At 46.4% G+C, this 18856-nt stretch overlaps 1 protein-coding gene across 1 annotated transcript in view; it reads left to right on the top strand.

Moving 5' to 3' along the window:
* The window catches only part of LOC142245308 (uncharacterized), a 452975-nt gene that overhangs the window by 105191 nt on the left and 328928 nt on the right, over positions 1-18856 (top strand). Inside the window, exon 10 of the mRNA XM_075317926.1 lies at positions 11981-12146. Within this exon, the coding sequence (XP_075174041.1) occupies positions 11981-12146 (166 nt within the window). The remainder of the gene's footprint in view (positions 1-11980; positions 12147-18856) is intronic.

The raw sequence follows: 18856 nt of genomic DNA, 5'->3' as shown, positions 1-18856 counted from the left end.
CATACAATATCTAGAGAAGCCAGCCTAGTTCTAGAAAAGCATTGTATGGACAGATGAAACTAAGATCAACCTGTACCATAATGATAGGAAGAAGAGAGTATGGAGAAGGCTTGGAATGGCTCATGATCCAGGGAATATCACATCTTCTGTAACACATGGTGGAGGCGGTGTGATGGCCGGGCATGCATGGCTTTCAGTGGCCGTGGGTCAACAGTGTTTATTGATGATGTGACTGAAGACAGAAGCAGCCGGATGAATTCTGTAGTGTACAGGACGATACTTTCTGATCAGATTCAACAAAATGTAGAAAGGTTGATTAGACGGCGCTTCAAAGGACAGATGGACAATGACCCAAACTATCCTGGGAAAGCAAAGAAATGGAATATTCTACAATGGCCAAGTTAATCAGCAAATCTCAATGTCATTGAGCTGCTTTTTACATGCTTAAGACAAACCTTAAGTCTGAAAGACCCACAAATAAGCTACTGGTCAACTACAGTAAAGTTGGCAAAGCATCACAAAGAAGAAAACCCAGTGTTCAGTGACGTCCATGGCCTCCAGACTTCAGGGGGTCATTGCCTGCAAATAATTCTCTACAAAATATTAAAAATTAACATTTTATTTATGGTAAAGTAAATTTGTCCAATAAATATTGAGCTCCTGAAATGAGGAGGCTTTGTAGAAAAATGGCTGTAATTCCTGAACATTTCACTGCATATTTTCATTCAACCCCTTCAATTAAACCTGAAAATTTCCACTTCAGTTACATTTCAGTTGTTTCAATTTAAATAAAAAATACTGGCGTACAGAGATTCGGAAACAATCCAAATATTTCTGAACTTAACTGTATAAAAAGCATCATTTATGCCAGCTATTTACTAAGTGAGAAACGTTATGCGTACTATATGAGGTCACCAAACATGGTGCAGGTATGTTAAAATGCCTACAAATTTCAAAAGTTAAAGGGAATCTGTCAGTACAATCAGGATCTGCATATAATGGTGTGCAGGTCTTTGAAATATAAGTCCATCAACATCTTTATATCTTCTATGTGTTGCTGCATTCCAGAGCAATTAGTGTTTTAATTCATATGCAAATGAAGTATTGTGCTTTGGGCATGACAGAGCCCTTCCCATACCTTTGCCTTCTGATCACCCATGCCCAAGGTACACAATACATCATTTGCTTATGAAGTAAAACAAATTGCTCTGAAATGCAGCAGCAGATAAAAGATATAAAGATGTTGGTGGATTTCTAATTCAAAAACCTACATGCTTATTTGCAATCTGGGGAGTTTACTTAGAGATTCTCTTTAACCTAAAGGTGCATGATGCTCGATAGAGAGACCCAGGCCCTTCATTATAGTGGATGGTTGGTTTCTTGACTCATGGACTCTAAATCGATGGCATTTTTGGATATGTTGAAGTGGCACCTTAGAAGATGTTTAAAGGTACACATCCCCTGTAAAAGGATACTTACGTGCTCACATTATATTCATTGCTCTGTCCATGGTGCTGACATGTATACTGTTGTATACAGGGCCATAGATAACCACTTCATCTTCAATGGTAAACGCCTTCACCCAAAGAAAAGCCATGTTTAAAGCTACAACTGGATATTCTCAGGCATTTGTGAATCTCAGAACTACATACACTGAACCTGATGCTTTTGTTTGCTTTCCGTGGATTGATGCCAAGTCACCGGTTCGGTGGTTAATGGAAGTATAGAGCTTATTGGGTACACTGCAACTAAGAGAGTCACCCTTGGAGAAAATGTAAATGAGGAGCATAGACTATAACCATACATTGACCACACTGGTAAAATAAATAAATATCACATTATACTGCGGCCGATCACTCACAGTTCTGAAAAGTATTGTGCAGTAAAGTAAATACACCCTGCTAATGATGTGGGATATGCAAACACGTAGCCCAAAAACAAAGGCTTTTCTACAACAAATCACAGATGACAGAACAGTCTATTTACTGGTCTCTACCCCGATCGCCCCTTCTCTCCTTCATTCAATGTAGTTTTTCAGTTAACCCTCTGTGTTCTGCTTGGAAATTACGCAAATATGATTTTCACTAAATCCATCACATGATCTCATGCTGTAAACAAAGCCTTAAACTAAAGGGCACTTTACACGCAGCCGATATCGCTATGGATATCGCTAGTGAGCGTACCCGCCCCCGTCGGTTGTGCGTCACGGGCAAATCGCTGCCCGTGGCGCACAACATCGCTAGGAACGGTCACACGTACTTACCTGCCTGCTGACGTCACTGTGGCCAGCGAACCGCCTCCTTTCTAAGCGGCCACCCAATAGAAGCGGAGATGAGCGGGCGTAACATCCCACCCACCTCCTTCCTTCCCCATTGCTGCCGGCCGCAGATACGGTGATGTTACTCGTTCCTGCGGTGTCACACATAGCGCTGTGTGCTGCCGCAGGAATGACAAACAACCTGCGTCCTGCAACATCAACGATATTTGGGATTAGAACGATGCATCAACGATAAGGTAAGTAATTTTGATCGTTAACGGTCGTTTGTGCGTTTCACACGCAATGATGTCGCTAACGAGGCCGGATGTGCGTCATGAATTCCGTGACCCAAATGACATCTCGTTAGCGATGTCGTTGCGTGTAAAGTGGCCTTTAGTCAGACCGTCACTATTATTTTTGATTCTTTATTCTAAGTAGATTCATATGTATGGGCCTAATACATTTGTAAGAAAAACATCTTCCTAATGTCTGGGGCTGTTTTTCTGAAATAAAGCGCCTTAAAATTCCTTGTGAGAGGTATAGGTAGCCAAAATTTAAACAGTACACCTAATAAAAAAAACAAACTACTGTCTATAGCTCAATAGTTAAAGCAAACTTTGTAGCATATGTGACGGCTGTCCGGAACCACAGACAAAGGGTGACTATCACGGACAGACTAGAGGCGCAAGCCACCCACTGAGCAAAATCACAAGATCACTGAAACCGTTTAACCCCTAAACAGGGGTGTGAATTTACTGCGAGGTCCTATCGAAAGACTGTAGTCTGGAGACTGGGATAGTCGCCAGTCAAGGTCAAAACCAGGAGATATTAAAAGGGGCAAAATCAGTAGGCAAAAGAGTAGTCAGGAAATCAGGCCAAGGTCAAAACAGAGATGTCAACAAGATACAAAATCAGCAGGCAGGAGAATAGTCATAAAACAAGCCAAGGTCAAACAGGACAAAACAGCAAGGTGTAGACAGAACCAGAAGGCTGAGTAGCAGTTAAAAACTCTAAGCTATATCTGGCGGTGACCATCAGACTAGAGGAGGAATAAGAAGGGTGTGGTGCCTTCCCATTGGCCTGGCTGAAAGTTGATAACTTCAGCTGGAAGGCGCACACCGCTACAGTCAGCCAGTGGTACTGCATGTGCCAGTCAAACCAAGATTTGTGGATGGTCGGACCCTGCACCCACCAAAGCCTCTGGTACTGACTCCTTCCTTATCACCAGCACATCTATGATGGGAGTGCGGCAGCGCATGGTGACTGAAGCAGAAGTCGTAGGAGTGGACTCTAGTGGAAACATGACACATATTATATTAGAGGAGGGAAAAAGCCTTTTTTTCAATTATTAGTTAGACTATTTTGCTGCTTCTCCTGCCTCCTGAACAGGTGATGCAAGAGCTAAACTGCTATGAGGTCTCCCATACACTACACATAAGGAGAAGAGAAGATCCTGTTCCTGTACTTTTATCTATAACACATAAAGCACCATTTACTATGCTGTATTAAGCAGTGTTCCAGAAGGGACGGAGCATTGCCCCCCCCTCCCCCCGGGGCATTTGCGGAGGCCCTCATGACACTTGATTGGTGGGGAGGTCAAGGTGTCATGAGGGGAGGGGGAGAGAGCGAGCCCGTTTTTAAAATAAAACAATGAGCAGGGGGAGGAGCGGCACATTTCCCGCTCGCACTGGAGAGCTGCACTGGCAAGGTGTGGAGGAACGCAGGCAGCTCTCTGGGGCGGACGGCTGGCAGGACGGACGTCAGGCCCGTACTACAGGGTCGGAGGTGTCTCCCGGCCTTGCGGCGGCAAGGGCTAACAGCGGGGAATCCGGTGGGAGGAGCCAAGAAGCTGCGGATCGTGTGGATGGACGTCAGGAATCAGGCGGTCCGGCTGGCGGGGCCTCTTCCCTAGTGCAGCCCGGTGAGTATGCTTCTGTGTCGTGTCTGTCTCCTCAGTTTAACCGAGATCAGAACGTAGGGGGAGGGGTAGATCAGACGGGGTTAAGTCCAGGGGTACCGTTCGGTGTTGGTGGGTATGCGTCGGGGGGTGGGGAGCTGGGAGAGCTGTTAGGTTGCGTGCGTTCGTTGCTGGAGCGAATTGGGGGTCCAAGGGAACCCCCGGCGCCGGTGGGGGCGTGGGTTAATCCGCCCATTCTGGGGGTTAGTGAGTCCGTGGTTGCGGGTATTTCTTCCCCGGTTTCGGTGTCGGTCCAGACGGAAAAGGATAAGGACAGGATTCATTTAGATGATAGGGCGCGTGGGGAGGTTTATGTATGCTTTGAGGGCCCCTTAGGTTCGCACCTTAAGAAGGAGGTGAGGGAAAAGATCTGGAAGGACGAATATGTCGAGATCTTCTCCCTCCTTCCTTTGGCAAAATTTAACTTAGATAAAGGAAAAAAGGAGGATAGTAAGAAAGAGGATGAGGAAAAGCGGCGGTGGCGCTTGATCCCTCAGACGTTTACCAATTGGTTGCAAGCCTTCGCTATTTTGGCGAGTGTGATAGGCGAAAAGGCGCCGGAGAATTGTTCTCATCTATTTTGTTACATGGATTCGATAGGTGAGGCTTACAGGGTGTATGGGGGGCAGACGTGGCTTCGGTATGACGAACAATTTCGTCAGAGGAAGGCCGTACGCCCATCTATACGTTGGGATCAAATAGATATAGGGTTATGGTTGCGGGTCATGGCACCGGCTAGGTATGGCCAGCCCTTTCAAGGCGGGGCCGGGACTTCCGACCAGTCGGGAAATCAAGGGACCAGTGGTCAGCAGGGTCAGGCGGGATCGCAGAAGCCAGGTCTATGCTGGTAATTCAACGATGGGCAGTGCAAGTTTGGGGCCACGTGCCGATTTAAGCACTTATGCACCCATTGTAACGGGACATCCCACGGAGCGTCTAAATGCTTCAAGAAGGGGAAACCCAAGCCCGGCGGCTCTCATACCCAAGGGTCTGACGCCGGTGAAGTTAGTCGCGATGCTTCCGTACCTAAATAGGTACCCAGATCGGGAAAAGGCGGAAGTTTTGTGGTTGGGTTTTGGGGAGGGTTTCAGGATTCCTGCCCCCGTTTTTGAGGTTCCGGGGGCAACCAGGAATCTCGTTTCTGCTTACCAGCATGCCGCGGTTGTGGCGGAAAAATTAAGGAAGGAGGTGGCGTTGGGGAGAATGGCGGGCCCGTTCCGGGCCCTTCCTTTTCCCGACTTGGTGGTGTCGCCGTTGGGAGTGGTGCCGAAAAAGGAACCAGGGAAATTCCGGCTTATTCACCATTTGTCTTATCCAAGAGGCAGGTCGGTGAATGATGGAATACCCGCTGAGCTGTGCTCAGTGGTATATACGTCGTTTGATGAGGCTACAAAGTGGGTAAAGAGATGTGGGAGGGGGGCGCTGTTGGCTAAGACTGATATTGAATCGGCTTTTCGGCTATTGCCGGTGCATCCGGATTGTGTTAGGCTGCTGGGTTGTTGTTGGGAGGGTGGCTATTTTGTTGATCGTTGTTTGCCCATGGGGTGTTCGATTTCATGCGCATTTTTCGAGACTTTTAGTTCGTTTTTGGAATGGGTTGTTCGGGACGTTTCGGGTTGGTCATCAGTGGTACATTACCTGGATGATTTTTCGTGTGTAGGTCCGGCTGACTCGGCGCAGTGTGCCGGGATTTTAGCCGCAATGGAGTGGGTTTCGGCTTATTTTGGGGTGCCTTTAGCACCTGAGAAAATGACGGGGCCGACGACTTGCATAAGTTTTCTTGGTATTGTGATTGATTCCGTGGCTTGGGAAGTTCGGCTTCCTGAGGAAAAGGTCAACGTGCTAAAAGACGAAGTGGCAAGGGCACGGCGTGTGAAGAAATTGCAATTAAGGGAGGTTCAGTCTTTATTGGGAAAGCTTAACTTTGTGTGTCGGGTAATGCCAATGGGGCGAATTTTTTCGCGCCGATTGGCTGGTGCCACGGCGGGGGTGCTTGCTCCGCACCATTACGTTCGTTTATCGGCGGAACACAGAGCGGACTTAGCAGTTTGGGGTCCGTTTTTGGAGCATTACAACGGTCGTTCGCTGCTGATGGAGGACGTAAAGGACAATTTTGATTTGGAACTGTTTACTGATGCGGCGGGCAGCTCAGGTTTTGGGGCTTTCTTTCAGGGTCAGTGGTGTGCGGAACGGTGGCCTGATAGGTGGGTTGATGAAGGCTTGACGAGAAACGTGGCGCTTTTGGAAATTTTTCCGATATTGGTGGCGCTTCATCTGTGGAGGGAACATTTGGCGAACAAGAAGATTCGCTTTAATTGTGACAATATGGGGGTAGTGCTGGCCATTAACAAGTTTTCAGCATCATCTCCTCCAGTTATTCGGGTGTTACGGGAGCTGGTTCTGGTTTGCTTGCAAATCAATGCGTACGTTACGGCTGCTCATGTGCCAGGTGTTCAGAACCTAATAGCCGATTCCCTCTCTCGTTTTCAGTGGGATCGGTTCCGGGTTTGCGCGCCAGAGGCAGAGGCCAGCGGCTTGGAGTGTCCGGTACAGCTTTGGAACGTGGTCTGCAGGCAGTAGGACCACTGATTCGGGCGTCCCTGTCGGGTACCACATGGACGGCGTATCAGGCGGCATGGAGTCTGTGGAAGCAGTGGTTGCAGGGTTGTGGGTCTGCTGAGGGAGATTAGTTGGGAGTACTGTTGGAAAGGTTGGGGGAGGCAGCGGTTGCAGGATGGTCAGTTGCGAAGGTGAATCGCTTTATGGCGGGATTAGCATTTGGTTTTCGGTTGCGGGGTTTACTGGATTTGACTAAGAGTTTTTGGGTGGTTCAGGCCTTGAAGGGATTTCGGAAACGATGCAAGCCGCTGGATGGTAGACGGCCTGTATCATTTAGCTTATTGGAGCAGTTGGGTGGGGCATTGTGGGGGGTTTGTATATCGCCGTTTGAGGTGAGTTTGTTCCGGTTAGCGTTTTCCTTGGCGTTTTTTGGGGCGTTGCGGATTGGGGAATTGGTATCGCCCAGTAAGACTTCTCCCGGGGGCCTGGGTCATGGTGATATTGTCGCCGTGGAAGGCGGGATCGAATTCTGGATTCGGAGATCGAAGACAGATCAAAGAGGTGTGGGTAGGCGAGTTCGCTTGGGTGTGGTTATGGCATCGGAGATGTGCCCGCTCAAGTGTTTCGGGAACTTTGGAAGGATTCGCCCGCAGGTCAATGGCCCCTTGTTGTGTCATGAGGACGGGTCTTTTTTATCTAGATACCAATTTGTAAGTGTTTTCAGGGCATGTTTGAAGTCTTTGGGGTTAGATCCGAGGTCGTTTGCGTCACATTCTTTTCGCATTGGGGCAGCGACAGAGGCCGCTATGTGTGGTTTGCCGGAAGAGACTGTGAAGCGGATTGGTAGGTGGAAGTCGCAGCGTTTTAAGTTGTATGTCCGTCCATAGGCGATCGTTGGCAATTGAGCGGGGGGTTTCTGCGGCTGCGAGGGGGGGGGGGGTGGACTGGGTGTTTTTTCAAGTTGGGGAATAAGGAAACTGATTGGTTGTCTGTTTGTACATTTTTGTATTACAGAACCACCCCCCCCCATATCTGGTTTGGATCCTGGGCCATTCTTATGTATACTGGGGAGCCCAGCGAGCGGATGCAAGAAGAAACGGGAGACAACTAGGTTTTGAAAGGGATAGGGCTCTTGTACGTTGGTTGGGGGTTAGGGGTTTGGGGTGGAGCAGGGTACTGCAAGAGGTGAATAGGTATGCCCGTTTAGACAGGCCTCCCGAAGTTTTGGTCTTACATATCGGGGGAAATGATCTGGGGGGGCGTCCTTTTCGAATTTTGATAAAAGACATCAAGCATGATTTATTGCGGTTATGGGTGTCATTTCCACGGCTAACTATAGTTTGGTCCGAAATCGTGGCAAGAAGGTGTTGGCGAAAAGCGCGGTCGGTCGATAGGTTGAACAAGGCGCGGGCAAAAGTGAATAGGGCGATTTCGAAGTTTGTTACTCGGAATGGGGGAGTTGCGATAAGGCACGTTGAGTTGGAAAGGACGGATGAGGAATTCTGGTTGGCAGACGGGGTGCACTTAAATGCGGTGGGGATTGATTTATGGGCCCTCGGCCTGCAAGGAGGTATCGAGAGGGCACTGCGGTTGCGGGGGGTCTCAGGCACTTGAAGGTTATCAAGGTGCCCTCGTTGTGGCGGTTTTTATTGGTGGGTCCTTGAAGTTGGTTGAAAAATTGGTTTGGGGAATCCATCTGGGTATGGATCCCCTCATTGGCAGAATGGCTGGTCACCTGGTGATTTTGTGGGGATTCCCGACGGGGTATGTCGAGGTCCCTGGGGGTGGTTTGGGTTAACAGAGGATTAACCCTTACCGTTTGGTGCTCCTGAGCCAGTGTGGGTAACGGCTGGGGGCAAGTTGGTGTTTATGGTTCGGTTGGTAGGAATCACCAGGGTTTGTAGCTTCAAGGACCCTACCATATTGCAATGTTTTTTATTTGTTATATATTTCTGTTCAATAAAATGGCTGCTATGGCCAAAATTATCCAAAGAAAAATTGGTGTCTGTGCAGTCATTTTAGATAAGAATTGGGAAAGGAGGGGTGGAGTATGGAAAGACCGGAGTCAACAATTCCAGGGTCAAGAAGGGACGGAGCATTGCCCCCCCCTCCCCCCGGGGCATTTGCGGAGGCCCTCATGACACTTGATTGGTGGGGAGGTCAAGGTGTCATGAGGGGAGGGGGAGAGAGCGAGCCCGTTTTTAAAATAAAACAATGAGCAGGGGGAGGAGCGGCACATTTCCCGCTCGTGGGGACAGAAGTGACAGTCCCACCCGCCCTCCCTCATATGTTGGGGTATGTTTGGTATGTTCAAGGGGTGGGGTGCGGGGTTGTTTACGGGTCGTAGTGGCTGGGTGGCGGTTTTTATTGGTGGGTCCTTGAAGTTGGTTGAAAAATTGGTTTGGGGAATCCATCTGGGTATGGATCCCCTCATTGGCAGAATGGCTGGTCACCTGGTGATTTTGTGGGGATTCCCGACGGGGTATGTCGGGGTCCCTGGGGGTGGTTTGGGTTAACAGAGGATTAACCCTTACCGTTTGGTGCTCCTGAGCCAGTGTGGGTAACGGCTGGGGGCAAGTTGGTGTTTATGGTTCGGTTGGTAGGAATCACCAGGGTTTGTAGCTTCAAGGACCCTACCATATTGCAATGTTTTTTATTTGTTATATATTTCTGTTCAATAAAATGGCTGCTATGGCCAAAATTATCCAAAGAAAAATTGGTGTCTGTGCAGTCATTTTAGATAAGAATTGGGAAAGGAGGGGTGGAGTATGGAAAGACCAGAGTCAACAATTCCAGGGTCATGTAAATCTAGCACTAGGATGAAATAGAAACCCACTGAAAGCCACAGTTGAATCTTTGTATGTTTCTACTACTTTCCATGTTTCTCTGCAACTGCTTCCTCCTACCAATCCCCCCTCTTTTCTATACACTAATGTCATGCCAGCATACTAGGGATGCCGGTGTCCCTCTGTACCTTCTGCAGTGTACCTGATTCCCTCTTCTCTGTCGTCCACATATAAGTGCAGTCCCCAGCTGTTGTTCCTGGTGGATGCCCATGTGATGGTCGGCTCTGCTCCCACCTAGGCTGCAGGCTCTGCACATGTTGTGTGGGGTTTCCTGTTCTCCAGCCTAGGGAGTGTGACGCCCTGGCAAAACCAGGTAGTCACAGTTAGACCCCTGCATAACACTTTCCCTCATTAGGCAAACACACAGCCGACCTGAAACCCTAGTCACCCCCCTTAGGGAAAGATAGACACACCAGTGGGCATGACCAGGCGGTTGGAACACGCCCACCTAGGGTCTAGACAGCCCAGGGAGGGAAAGCAAGTAGATGAGTTTTAGAGTTCAAGTTTGAGAGGATCGTGAGCTGGAGCTAAGTGTAGCTTCAGCAGGAGAAGTCCAAATTGAATGGTACCAGGGTAGGAGCCCTGGTGCCACTGGCTATGTGGCAGATGGTGGTCTCCATCAGCAGGAGACGGGAAGACGGCTCGGTGGAACCGAGGTGGACCGATAAGGGTTGTAGCCCGCCGGTACCGACACGAGAAACAGACCCGGAAACCGTAACACAAGGGGGGTACTCGGACCCTGAAGCTAGAAACCGGAACCAAGCGGACTGGTTAATTAACCGATTGAAGCCAGGACTAGAGGTCCTGTCCCACCCAAAGTCCCTCATAGAAGACAACAGCCCACCGATTAGGGATAAGAGGTCACCACCAGGGCCCATAGATCCCACGGGCCAGCGTCTGCGGGCACAGCTCCTTAGGCCCCATCCAGCCGGGAGCGGACTCCTACGTTTCAAACTGGGAAGTCATTTCTACTTAAAACAGTGCAGAGGACAGAGATAGAGACCACCAGCAGGGTGGGGTACCCTGAATGCAACCGGCCGCGACACCGGCCACCATCACCTTGGTTTACCAGAGACTCGTGTGTTTTACTAACAGTGAGTACACCAGTACCCCCTGCGGTCACTATCCATCGCACTGAGCCACTGGGCCCCGGGGCCACCATCCCTGCCCATGGAGAGGTTAACAACTTGCTGCACAACATCTCCCCTGGGCACCCCATAATTGCAGCGGTGGTGTCCCAATTCACCACGCACCGTGGGTGGCGTCACGAACTTAATACGGTCTAGCCCGTACATCTATGTCCCCCTTTTTATTCGGCGTGTCCGCGAGACCCCCGGGTCCGGAGACCCTAGAGCCACCACCCCAGAAGGCCCGGATCCGAGCAGCGCCGGCTGCTGGCACGGGGGCGGCACAGGAGCGTGCGTGCACACTTCCTAATCTTTTATAGGCAGAGGTGTGCACCTTGCTAAGATGTCCCCAGACTATTGTTGGGAGGCACCAGCTATTTAAGGCTCCTTCCCCTGATGGGAAGGGTTGAGCATTTTGTATCATTTTTGTATGTGTTGCGATATGTAGTTCCTGAAGGGCTGGTGTTTTCTGTTCCTGAGTCCAGTATACTCCCTGACTATACGCCTATGCCTGCACTGCCCTGTTGCGGTCTGTGCCTGCTGTACCCGATGTCTGGAGCCTGATCCGATATCCATGACCTATGCCTGAGGACTCGTGCCAGAGGTCTTGCTCTTGGTGTCTCATGCATGATGACTACTGGTGCTAACCTTGCTCATTCCTGTTCAGGTCCCTGCTCTGTGTTTCTGCTTCACCAGTCAGGCTGTCACCCTGGTCCGCTCAGCTGCCACAGTCCCGATCGCTTGCCCTGGGAGTGGCACCTGGCGTCCCGCTTCGCGGCGGGTGCTTAGTCAAGCCCCTCCCTTTGCTAAAGGGTAGGTCAAGGTTTCCCCCTGTGGTTCAGTGGGCCCATTTTACTCTCAGAAACTTGCTGCCTTCCTGGATCCGTTGGAGGTGAGGTCTTGAAAACTAATATGGGCAGTCAATGTAGCCTTATCCCTTACTAAGCTGACAGCTTATTTTACTACGATACGAATTTTACCAATTAAGTCATAGTAAATGATTTGGGAAAAGGATAGGGAGCAAAAGAGACTGAAAAGTGGAGAAAGTAAGAAGTGGAATTTTTTTTGAGGGGTGATATATGTAAGATATTGTACATTTTAGCATTGTGTGTACCATGAAGAGATGATTTACAACTTCAGTTACATTGACAACATCTGGGCTTAGTTTTCTCTCTGATGACTTCCAATAGGTTTTTTCATCAATTTCTCATTTCAATATATTTTTTTATTTTAGGCAACCTCTACTGGATGCTCTTCCATCCTGCGGAACTGAGGCCTGTGTTGGTTTAATGAAGGAAATTCTGCTTTCAAAAGAATTAGAAGATGAGAAAGTTGAATCGTATCTGTGGTCACTGGCGTTCATACCGGAACCAACACCCGGGATGATCAGTTCTCTCACTGTGAGTTTCCGATTTCCTCAATTTTTTGATAATTACCCAATTATTCTAATGAATCTGTTTGGTTCCTTTCACAAATGAGTATTGGTTGTGTTCACAGAAATTCTGGAAATATTTTATTAAAACCATTAACAAAATTAATTTATTAGTGATAGTTAATCAATCCTTCATTCTTCATAGTGATTAGCGCACACTACCATACTCGGGTGCTTGGTACTTTTCAAAAGCAGTTGGATGCTCAAATGGGCGCAGCTCGAGTATCCGAGTATAATGGAAGTCAATTGGGAACGCGAACATTTTTCCAAATAAAATTGCAATGTACATCCTATGCGCCTCCTTTAACCCTTTGAACTCTGACTCACTGTCATGTTTTTCCTTTGGCGCTCTTTTTGAATTACCAGCAACTATTTATAGACTGCACTACTGTTGTTGTCTGTCATACTGGTGGATTTTCTGATAAAGAAGTGGGGTGACACTTCGAAACACATTGAATTAAACTACCTAGCATTACACCTCTACTGGATGTGTGTCGTTTCTCCAGCAGCGCAGTAATAGTTCCACATTTACAGTGTTCTCGAGTGATCTTTGTCTGAAACAGAACTTTTGAATACATGTGGGTTATTGCCATGCTCAGAAGAAAGTGAGTAAAAAAAACTTTAGGGCCAACTCTTGTGTTGCCTCTTGCAAAAGTAAAAAATTTGGGGCTAAAGCAACATTTTTGTGAAAGAAAATAAAATTTTCAATATGACAACCTAATATTATCAAATTCTGTGTATTCCCTGAGGGTTCAAAATGCTCACTATACTCCTGGATAAAATCCTTGAGGGGTCTAGTTTCCAAAATGGGGTCACTTGTGGGGGTTTTCTGCTGTTTAAGTACATTTGGGACCCTGCAAATATGACATGGTGTCCACAATCTATTTCAGTCAAGTTTGTGTTCTGAAATTCAAATATTGCTCCTTCCGTTCTGAGCCCTCCCATTTGTCCAAACAGAACTTTCTCACTACACATGAGGTATCACCACGCTTAAGAAAGAGGCTAACAAACTGTCAAGTCCAACTTTTGGTGTTACTTTTTGCAAAAGGGAGAAATTTGGGGTCTAAATCAACATGTTTCTGAAAAAAAAAATGAAAATTTTTAATATGACTACCTAATGTTATTGAATTCTGTGTACTATGTTTGGGTTCAAAATGCTTATTATACTTCTGTAGTTTTCCAAAATGGGGTCACTTGGGGCTGGTTTCTGCTGTTTAGGTAACTTAGGGGCCTTACAAATGAGACATGATGCCCGCTTACTATTTTAGCCAAATTTGTGTTCCAAAATTCAAATATTGCTCCAATCATTTCGTATACTCCTATTTGTTCAAACAGAGGTTTCTAGCCACAGATTTGGTATCAGTGCATTCAGAAGAAACTGGGTAATTTTTGGGGTCCAATTTGTTGTGCTATCGCTTGTAAAAGTGAAAAAAGTGGGACTAAAGCAACATTTTAGAGGTAAAATTTATTTATTTATTTATTGATTTATTTATTTTATTACACTTTAGCATTCATTTCTGTATAGAAGCACAGAACTGTGACAGCAATTTTGAAGTATTTGGGGAGTTTCCAATATATAGACTCCTCAAAGTCCATTTAAATCTGAACAGATCACTAAATAAACAGGTTTTGTACATTTGTTAAGAAATATCAAATATTGCTGCTAAACTTTTAACCCTTATAACATCCCAACAAAAAAAGACATTTAAAAATGGTGCAGATGTAGAGTAGACATATGGGAAATTTTATTTATTGGTTATTTTTTAAAGCCTGACTAACTGGTATAAGAATATAAATATTGAAAGTTTGAAAACTGTGCTTTTTTTTTTCAAAATTTTCACCAAAATTCCGATATTTTCACAACTAAATGCAAAAAGGCCTACATTTACCAATAACATAAAGTACAATGTAAGAAAAAGACTGATGGCACTTCCTAACTTTCTAATGTAAACAGGTGCAAACTGAGTATGAAATATAGTAACAAAAAAGAGATAGTTGCATTCTCTAATGCTAAGATATGTAGAACAATAAATATGGGAATATAGACATGCATTACTGCTATGAAAAACATGTAAACATTGAGATACATAGCACATAAAAATGGCCAGTTTTATGTGAGCCCAACAGCCAACGGCAAGGCCAACTCTTAGGGGTACTTTGCACGTTGCGACATCGCTACTGCGATGTCGTCGGGGTCAAATCGAAAGTGTCGCACATCTGGCGCCAGTAACGACGTCGCAACGTGTAAAGCCTAGATGCACCAATAAACAATCGCAAAAGCATCGTAAATAGGTGATCTGTGTAGTGTCGGTCATTTTCATAATTTCGCTGCAGCGATAGGTACGATGTTGTTCCTCGTTCCTGTGGCAGCACACATCGCTGTGTATGAAGCCGCAGGAGCGAGGAACTTCTCCTTACCTGCCTCCACCGGCTATGCGGAAGGAAGGAGGTGGGCGGGATGTTTACGTCCCGCTCATCTCCGCCCCTCCGCTTTTATTGGCCGCCTGCCGTCCGACGTCGCTGTGACACCGCACGACCCGCCCCCTTTGGAAGGAGTCAGGTCGCAGGCCAGAGCGATGTCGCAGGGCAGGTAAGTGTGTGTGAAGCTGCCGTAGCGATAATGTTCGCTACGGCAGCTATCACAAGATATTGCATGTGCGACAGGGGCGGGTGCTATCGCGCTCGGCGTCGCTACCATTGGCTAGCGATGTCGCAGCGTGCAAAGTACCCCTTAATGTTGAGTCCCTATGTAACTAATGTCTCTCTTTTGGTTAAAAATCCCCTCCAATTTATGGTCAGACAGGAACCTGCAAATGGAGAATTAAAATTGCCTATGGCTGAAGAGCAGGAGTGCTCAATCAGAAGGCATGATCCTATAATATAAGAAACAGACTAATGGCACATCCTATCTTTCTTATGTAAACAGGTGCAAAATGAACATGAAACATCGTAACAAAAATGAGACAGTTGCACACTGCAGTGCTAAGATATAGTATGTATTACAATGAATATAGGAATATAGATATGCATTACTGTTATGGAAATTATGCAAAAAGTTCAATAGGGATCCAACATTAAGAGGTTGCCTTGACATTGGCTGTTGGGCTCACATAAAACTTGCCAATTTTATGTGCTATCTCAATTTTTACATATTTTACATAGCAGTATTGCCTGTCTATATTCCCCTTATTCATTGTTCCACATATTTTAGCACTACAGAGTGCAACTGTCTCTTTTTTGTTATAAAGTACAATATGTCATGAAAAAATATTTTCAAAATCACTGGAATCCATTGAAGCGTTCCCGGGTTATTACCACATAAATTGACACTGGTCAGACATCTAACATTTAGCTTGATAATGAAGGTCTAAATTAAAGGGTTAATGAATTCAGATTATTATAGTAGTGGTGTGTACCTCGCCAGAAGTGATATTTCAGTCACAAAATGCAGTTACTTTTAATAAATTGGATAGGTGGGTGTGACCATTGCCCCTTCCAGTCCAGTTTCTCCCCAGTTCCGCCCATATCAACGGAGCTGATTAAAACTGGCGTGAAAGTGGGAAAATTTGCAAAATTTATCAGAAAACAAGTGTAGCACCGACTTAGTCACTGCCACAGCTGGGTCGCTTCCTCCTCCGCACCACCCTGGTCATCCATGTGTGCTGCTGCCTCCTTCCCCTCCCGGGGCCTGTGTACGCAGCCCAGGTATCCTGGGGGTGTGTTTAGGGCGTGCACGCACACTGGCACTCCTCTTAAAGGGCTGGCGAATTATTTCCAGGAAGTGCCTCCAAGCCTATGGCTGAGAGGCACTATGTATTTAAGGAACCCTCCCACTAGGGGATGTGCCTGCACAATGCTCCTAGTTAGTCAGTGTTCTAGTCTGTTACTTAGCTAGTTGTCAGGTCCTGAGCTCAGATTCTGTCATTCTTGTGCCCGTCTCCAGTACCTGCCTTGCCATACCTGTATGCTCCTGCTGTGCCCCCCATTTCTGTCCGTACCTGTCTGTTCAGTCTGCCTGACTCACTCTGCCTGTATACGTCTATACCTGAGTGCAACTCCTATCCTGGGGGTCAGCTGCCACAGTCCCGGTCACTGTCCTGGGAGTGGCACCTGGCGTCCACCCTCCAGTGGGTGCTTAGTTAAGCCCCTCCTACTAAAGGGTAAGCCCGGGTCTTCCCTTTGGCCTATTGGGTCCACTAATCCCGCTCGCTGCCCCTAAACCGGTCGTGAGCATTAAAACAAGTCACATAAGACTGAAACTTCTGACCTGACATTGCACACCGCAGAAGTTGATGGAAGCTGTGCACAACATCCCAACTGACTTCTATGGGGTCAGTTATGTGACTTGAATCACTTTTCTACTGTTACTAAGTCAAGTCTTTCATTTTGAAGAATAAATGTTTGAGCATGGCATCGGTGGCTTTTTTTTACTATAGTGAGAAAATATTATAGATAACTCCAAATAAAGGAAGAAAATGTGTTTTGTTTCAATAACAAATAAACTAGTTTTGTTTGCATCTTTTTTATTAACATTTTACAAATTTTAATACAAGAAATACAAGGAATTAGGGAGGAATTAGGGCAAGAAGAAACAGGAATAGACATAAAGGAAAAAGGAAAAACCAACAGTTAAAGGCCACTTTACACGCTGCGTATCAGTACCGATATTGCTAGCGTGGGTACCCGCCCCCCATCGGTTGTGCGACACGGGCAAATCGCTGCTCGTGGCGCACAACATCGCCCAGACCCATCACACTACTTACCTGCCTAGCGACGTCGGTGTGCCCGACGAACCGCCTCCTTTCTAAGCGACGTCACTAAGCGGCCGCCCAATAGAAGCGGAGGGGCGGAGATGAGCGGGACGAACATCCCACCCACCTCCTTCCTTCCGCATTGCGGGCAGGACGCAGGTAAGGAGAGGTTCCTCATTCCTGCGGTGTCACACGGAGCGATGTGTGCTGCCGCAGGAACGACGAACTACATCGTTACTGCAGCAGCAACGATAATCGAGAATGGACCCCCATGTCACCGATGAGCGATTTTGCACGTTTTTGCGATGATGCAAAATCGCTCATAGGTGTCACACGCCGCAACATCGCTAAAGCGGCCGGATGTGCGTCACAAATTCCGTGACCCCAGCGAGATCGCTTTAGCGATGTCGTAGCGTGTAAAGCGGCCTTGAGTGTCGCCTTTATGGCCAATGCTTCAAAAGTATTAACGTCAAACGTTTTGTCACCAACGTACTTGGAACAACAAAAACAATAATATACATGAGAAATAATAATCATTACATGTCAGGAGGCTAAGTTATTTGCAGACTAGGCTTAAATGTTTCCGCCCATAAAGACCATCTCACTTTGTATCTCAAAACGTTCTTTTCTTTCAATGCAAAACTAAAATAAACTAGTTTTGTAAAATAATAAGTCCCAGTATTGGTATAATGTGCATACCAACTTCCGTGGTAGGAGTTGTCATCCACAGCTTCATCCATGGTGTATCGCTCTTATTAGAGGTCAGATAATGGCCCATCCTGGAAGGCTTCTTTACGATGACATCTCGGCTTTCTATGACTCATTGCCTTTGACATCTTGTGTGTATTACAATGCTAATTCTCCTAAGGTCAGCAGAATAACTTAGGACAGCTGAAAATAATTCTATACAGTTGTTTAGAAGAATTTTCCATTTGATTATGTGTAAAATGAATACAGTCTGCTTCTCATCCCTGCTGACATCGCAAACATTTATTTAAAGGGTCCATGTTCTATTCAAATATTATTACCAATGCTACCTTATATAAACACTATATGACTGAATATCTGGACACCTGACCATCACACGTCTATTTATACGCTCATATATTAAAATTATCCTTTACCTTTGGTCTTGTCCAAAAAAAAACAAAAAACAGCAGTTCCCATTCTTGCATATTTTACAATAAGCTCTATTCTATTCAGAGTATTATCCAATCTAGACACGCAACATGATTCGTCACTCCAATAGCATTGTTTCCACGGCTCTGAGGACCAGTGGGGACATGCTTTGCATCACTCCAATGAACGTATGACATTGTGCATGATGATTTTAGGCTTTTTGTGCAGCTTCTCGACCCATTTGATGAATCTCACAATGCACAATACTTGTGGTGGTGTTACTTCTAGAGTTAGTATGGAGTTAGTATAGGTGATATATTCGCAACAGCTTTTGAGTTGGAGAGGTCTACTGTTTCATGACTGAGCTGCTCTTAATCCTAGATATTTCAGCTTCACAAAATTAAGAGGTAAAGGGGTATTCTCAAGTTGTTCCCTACATGTTAAATAGGATCTAACTCTCAATCGCTGGTGGTTCGACCTCTGAAACCCCCCCTCTGATCCCGAGAACAGGGGCTCTGAGCCCAGTTTGAATGGAGAGATCGTTGACCATGTCCACTGCCAATCTGTTTATTCTTAAAAGGTTTATCGGAAGAATGTATAGCCAAGTTCTGCGCTCTACTGGTCTTTGGCACTCCTATAAGAATTAATGGAATGGCAATGTGGATGATTGACCACTGCTTTATTTACACTTGATTCTCGGGAGGGCCCAGTGGTCAGACCCCCAGCGATTGAGAAGTTAGCTCCATCCAATGAAACGTAGATAATGTCCAAACTTGAGAATAGAGTCTATGAATAGAAAGATAGATAA

This window comes from Anomaloglossus baeobatrachus, chromosome 7 (assembly GCF_048569485.1).
Source record: "Anomaloglossus baeobatrachus isolate aAnoBae1 chromosome 7, aAnoBae1.hap1, whole genome shotgun sequence".
Lineage (NCBI taxonomy): Eukaryota > Metazoa > Chordata > Amphibia > Anura > Aromobatidae > Anomaloglossus > Anomaloglossus baeobatrachus.
The sequence above is the reverse complement of the archived record's forward strand: the minus strand, read 5'-3'. Positions and strand labels throughout refer to the sequence as shown.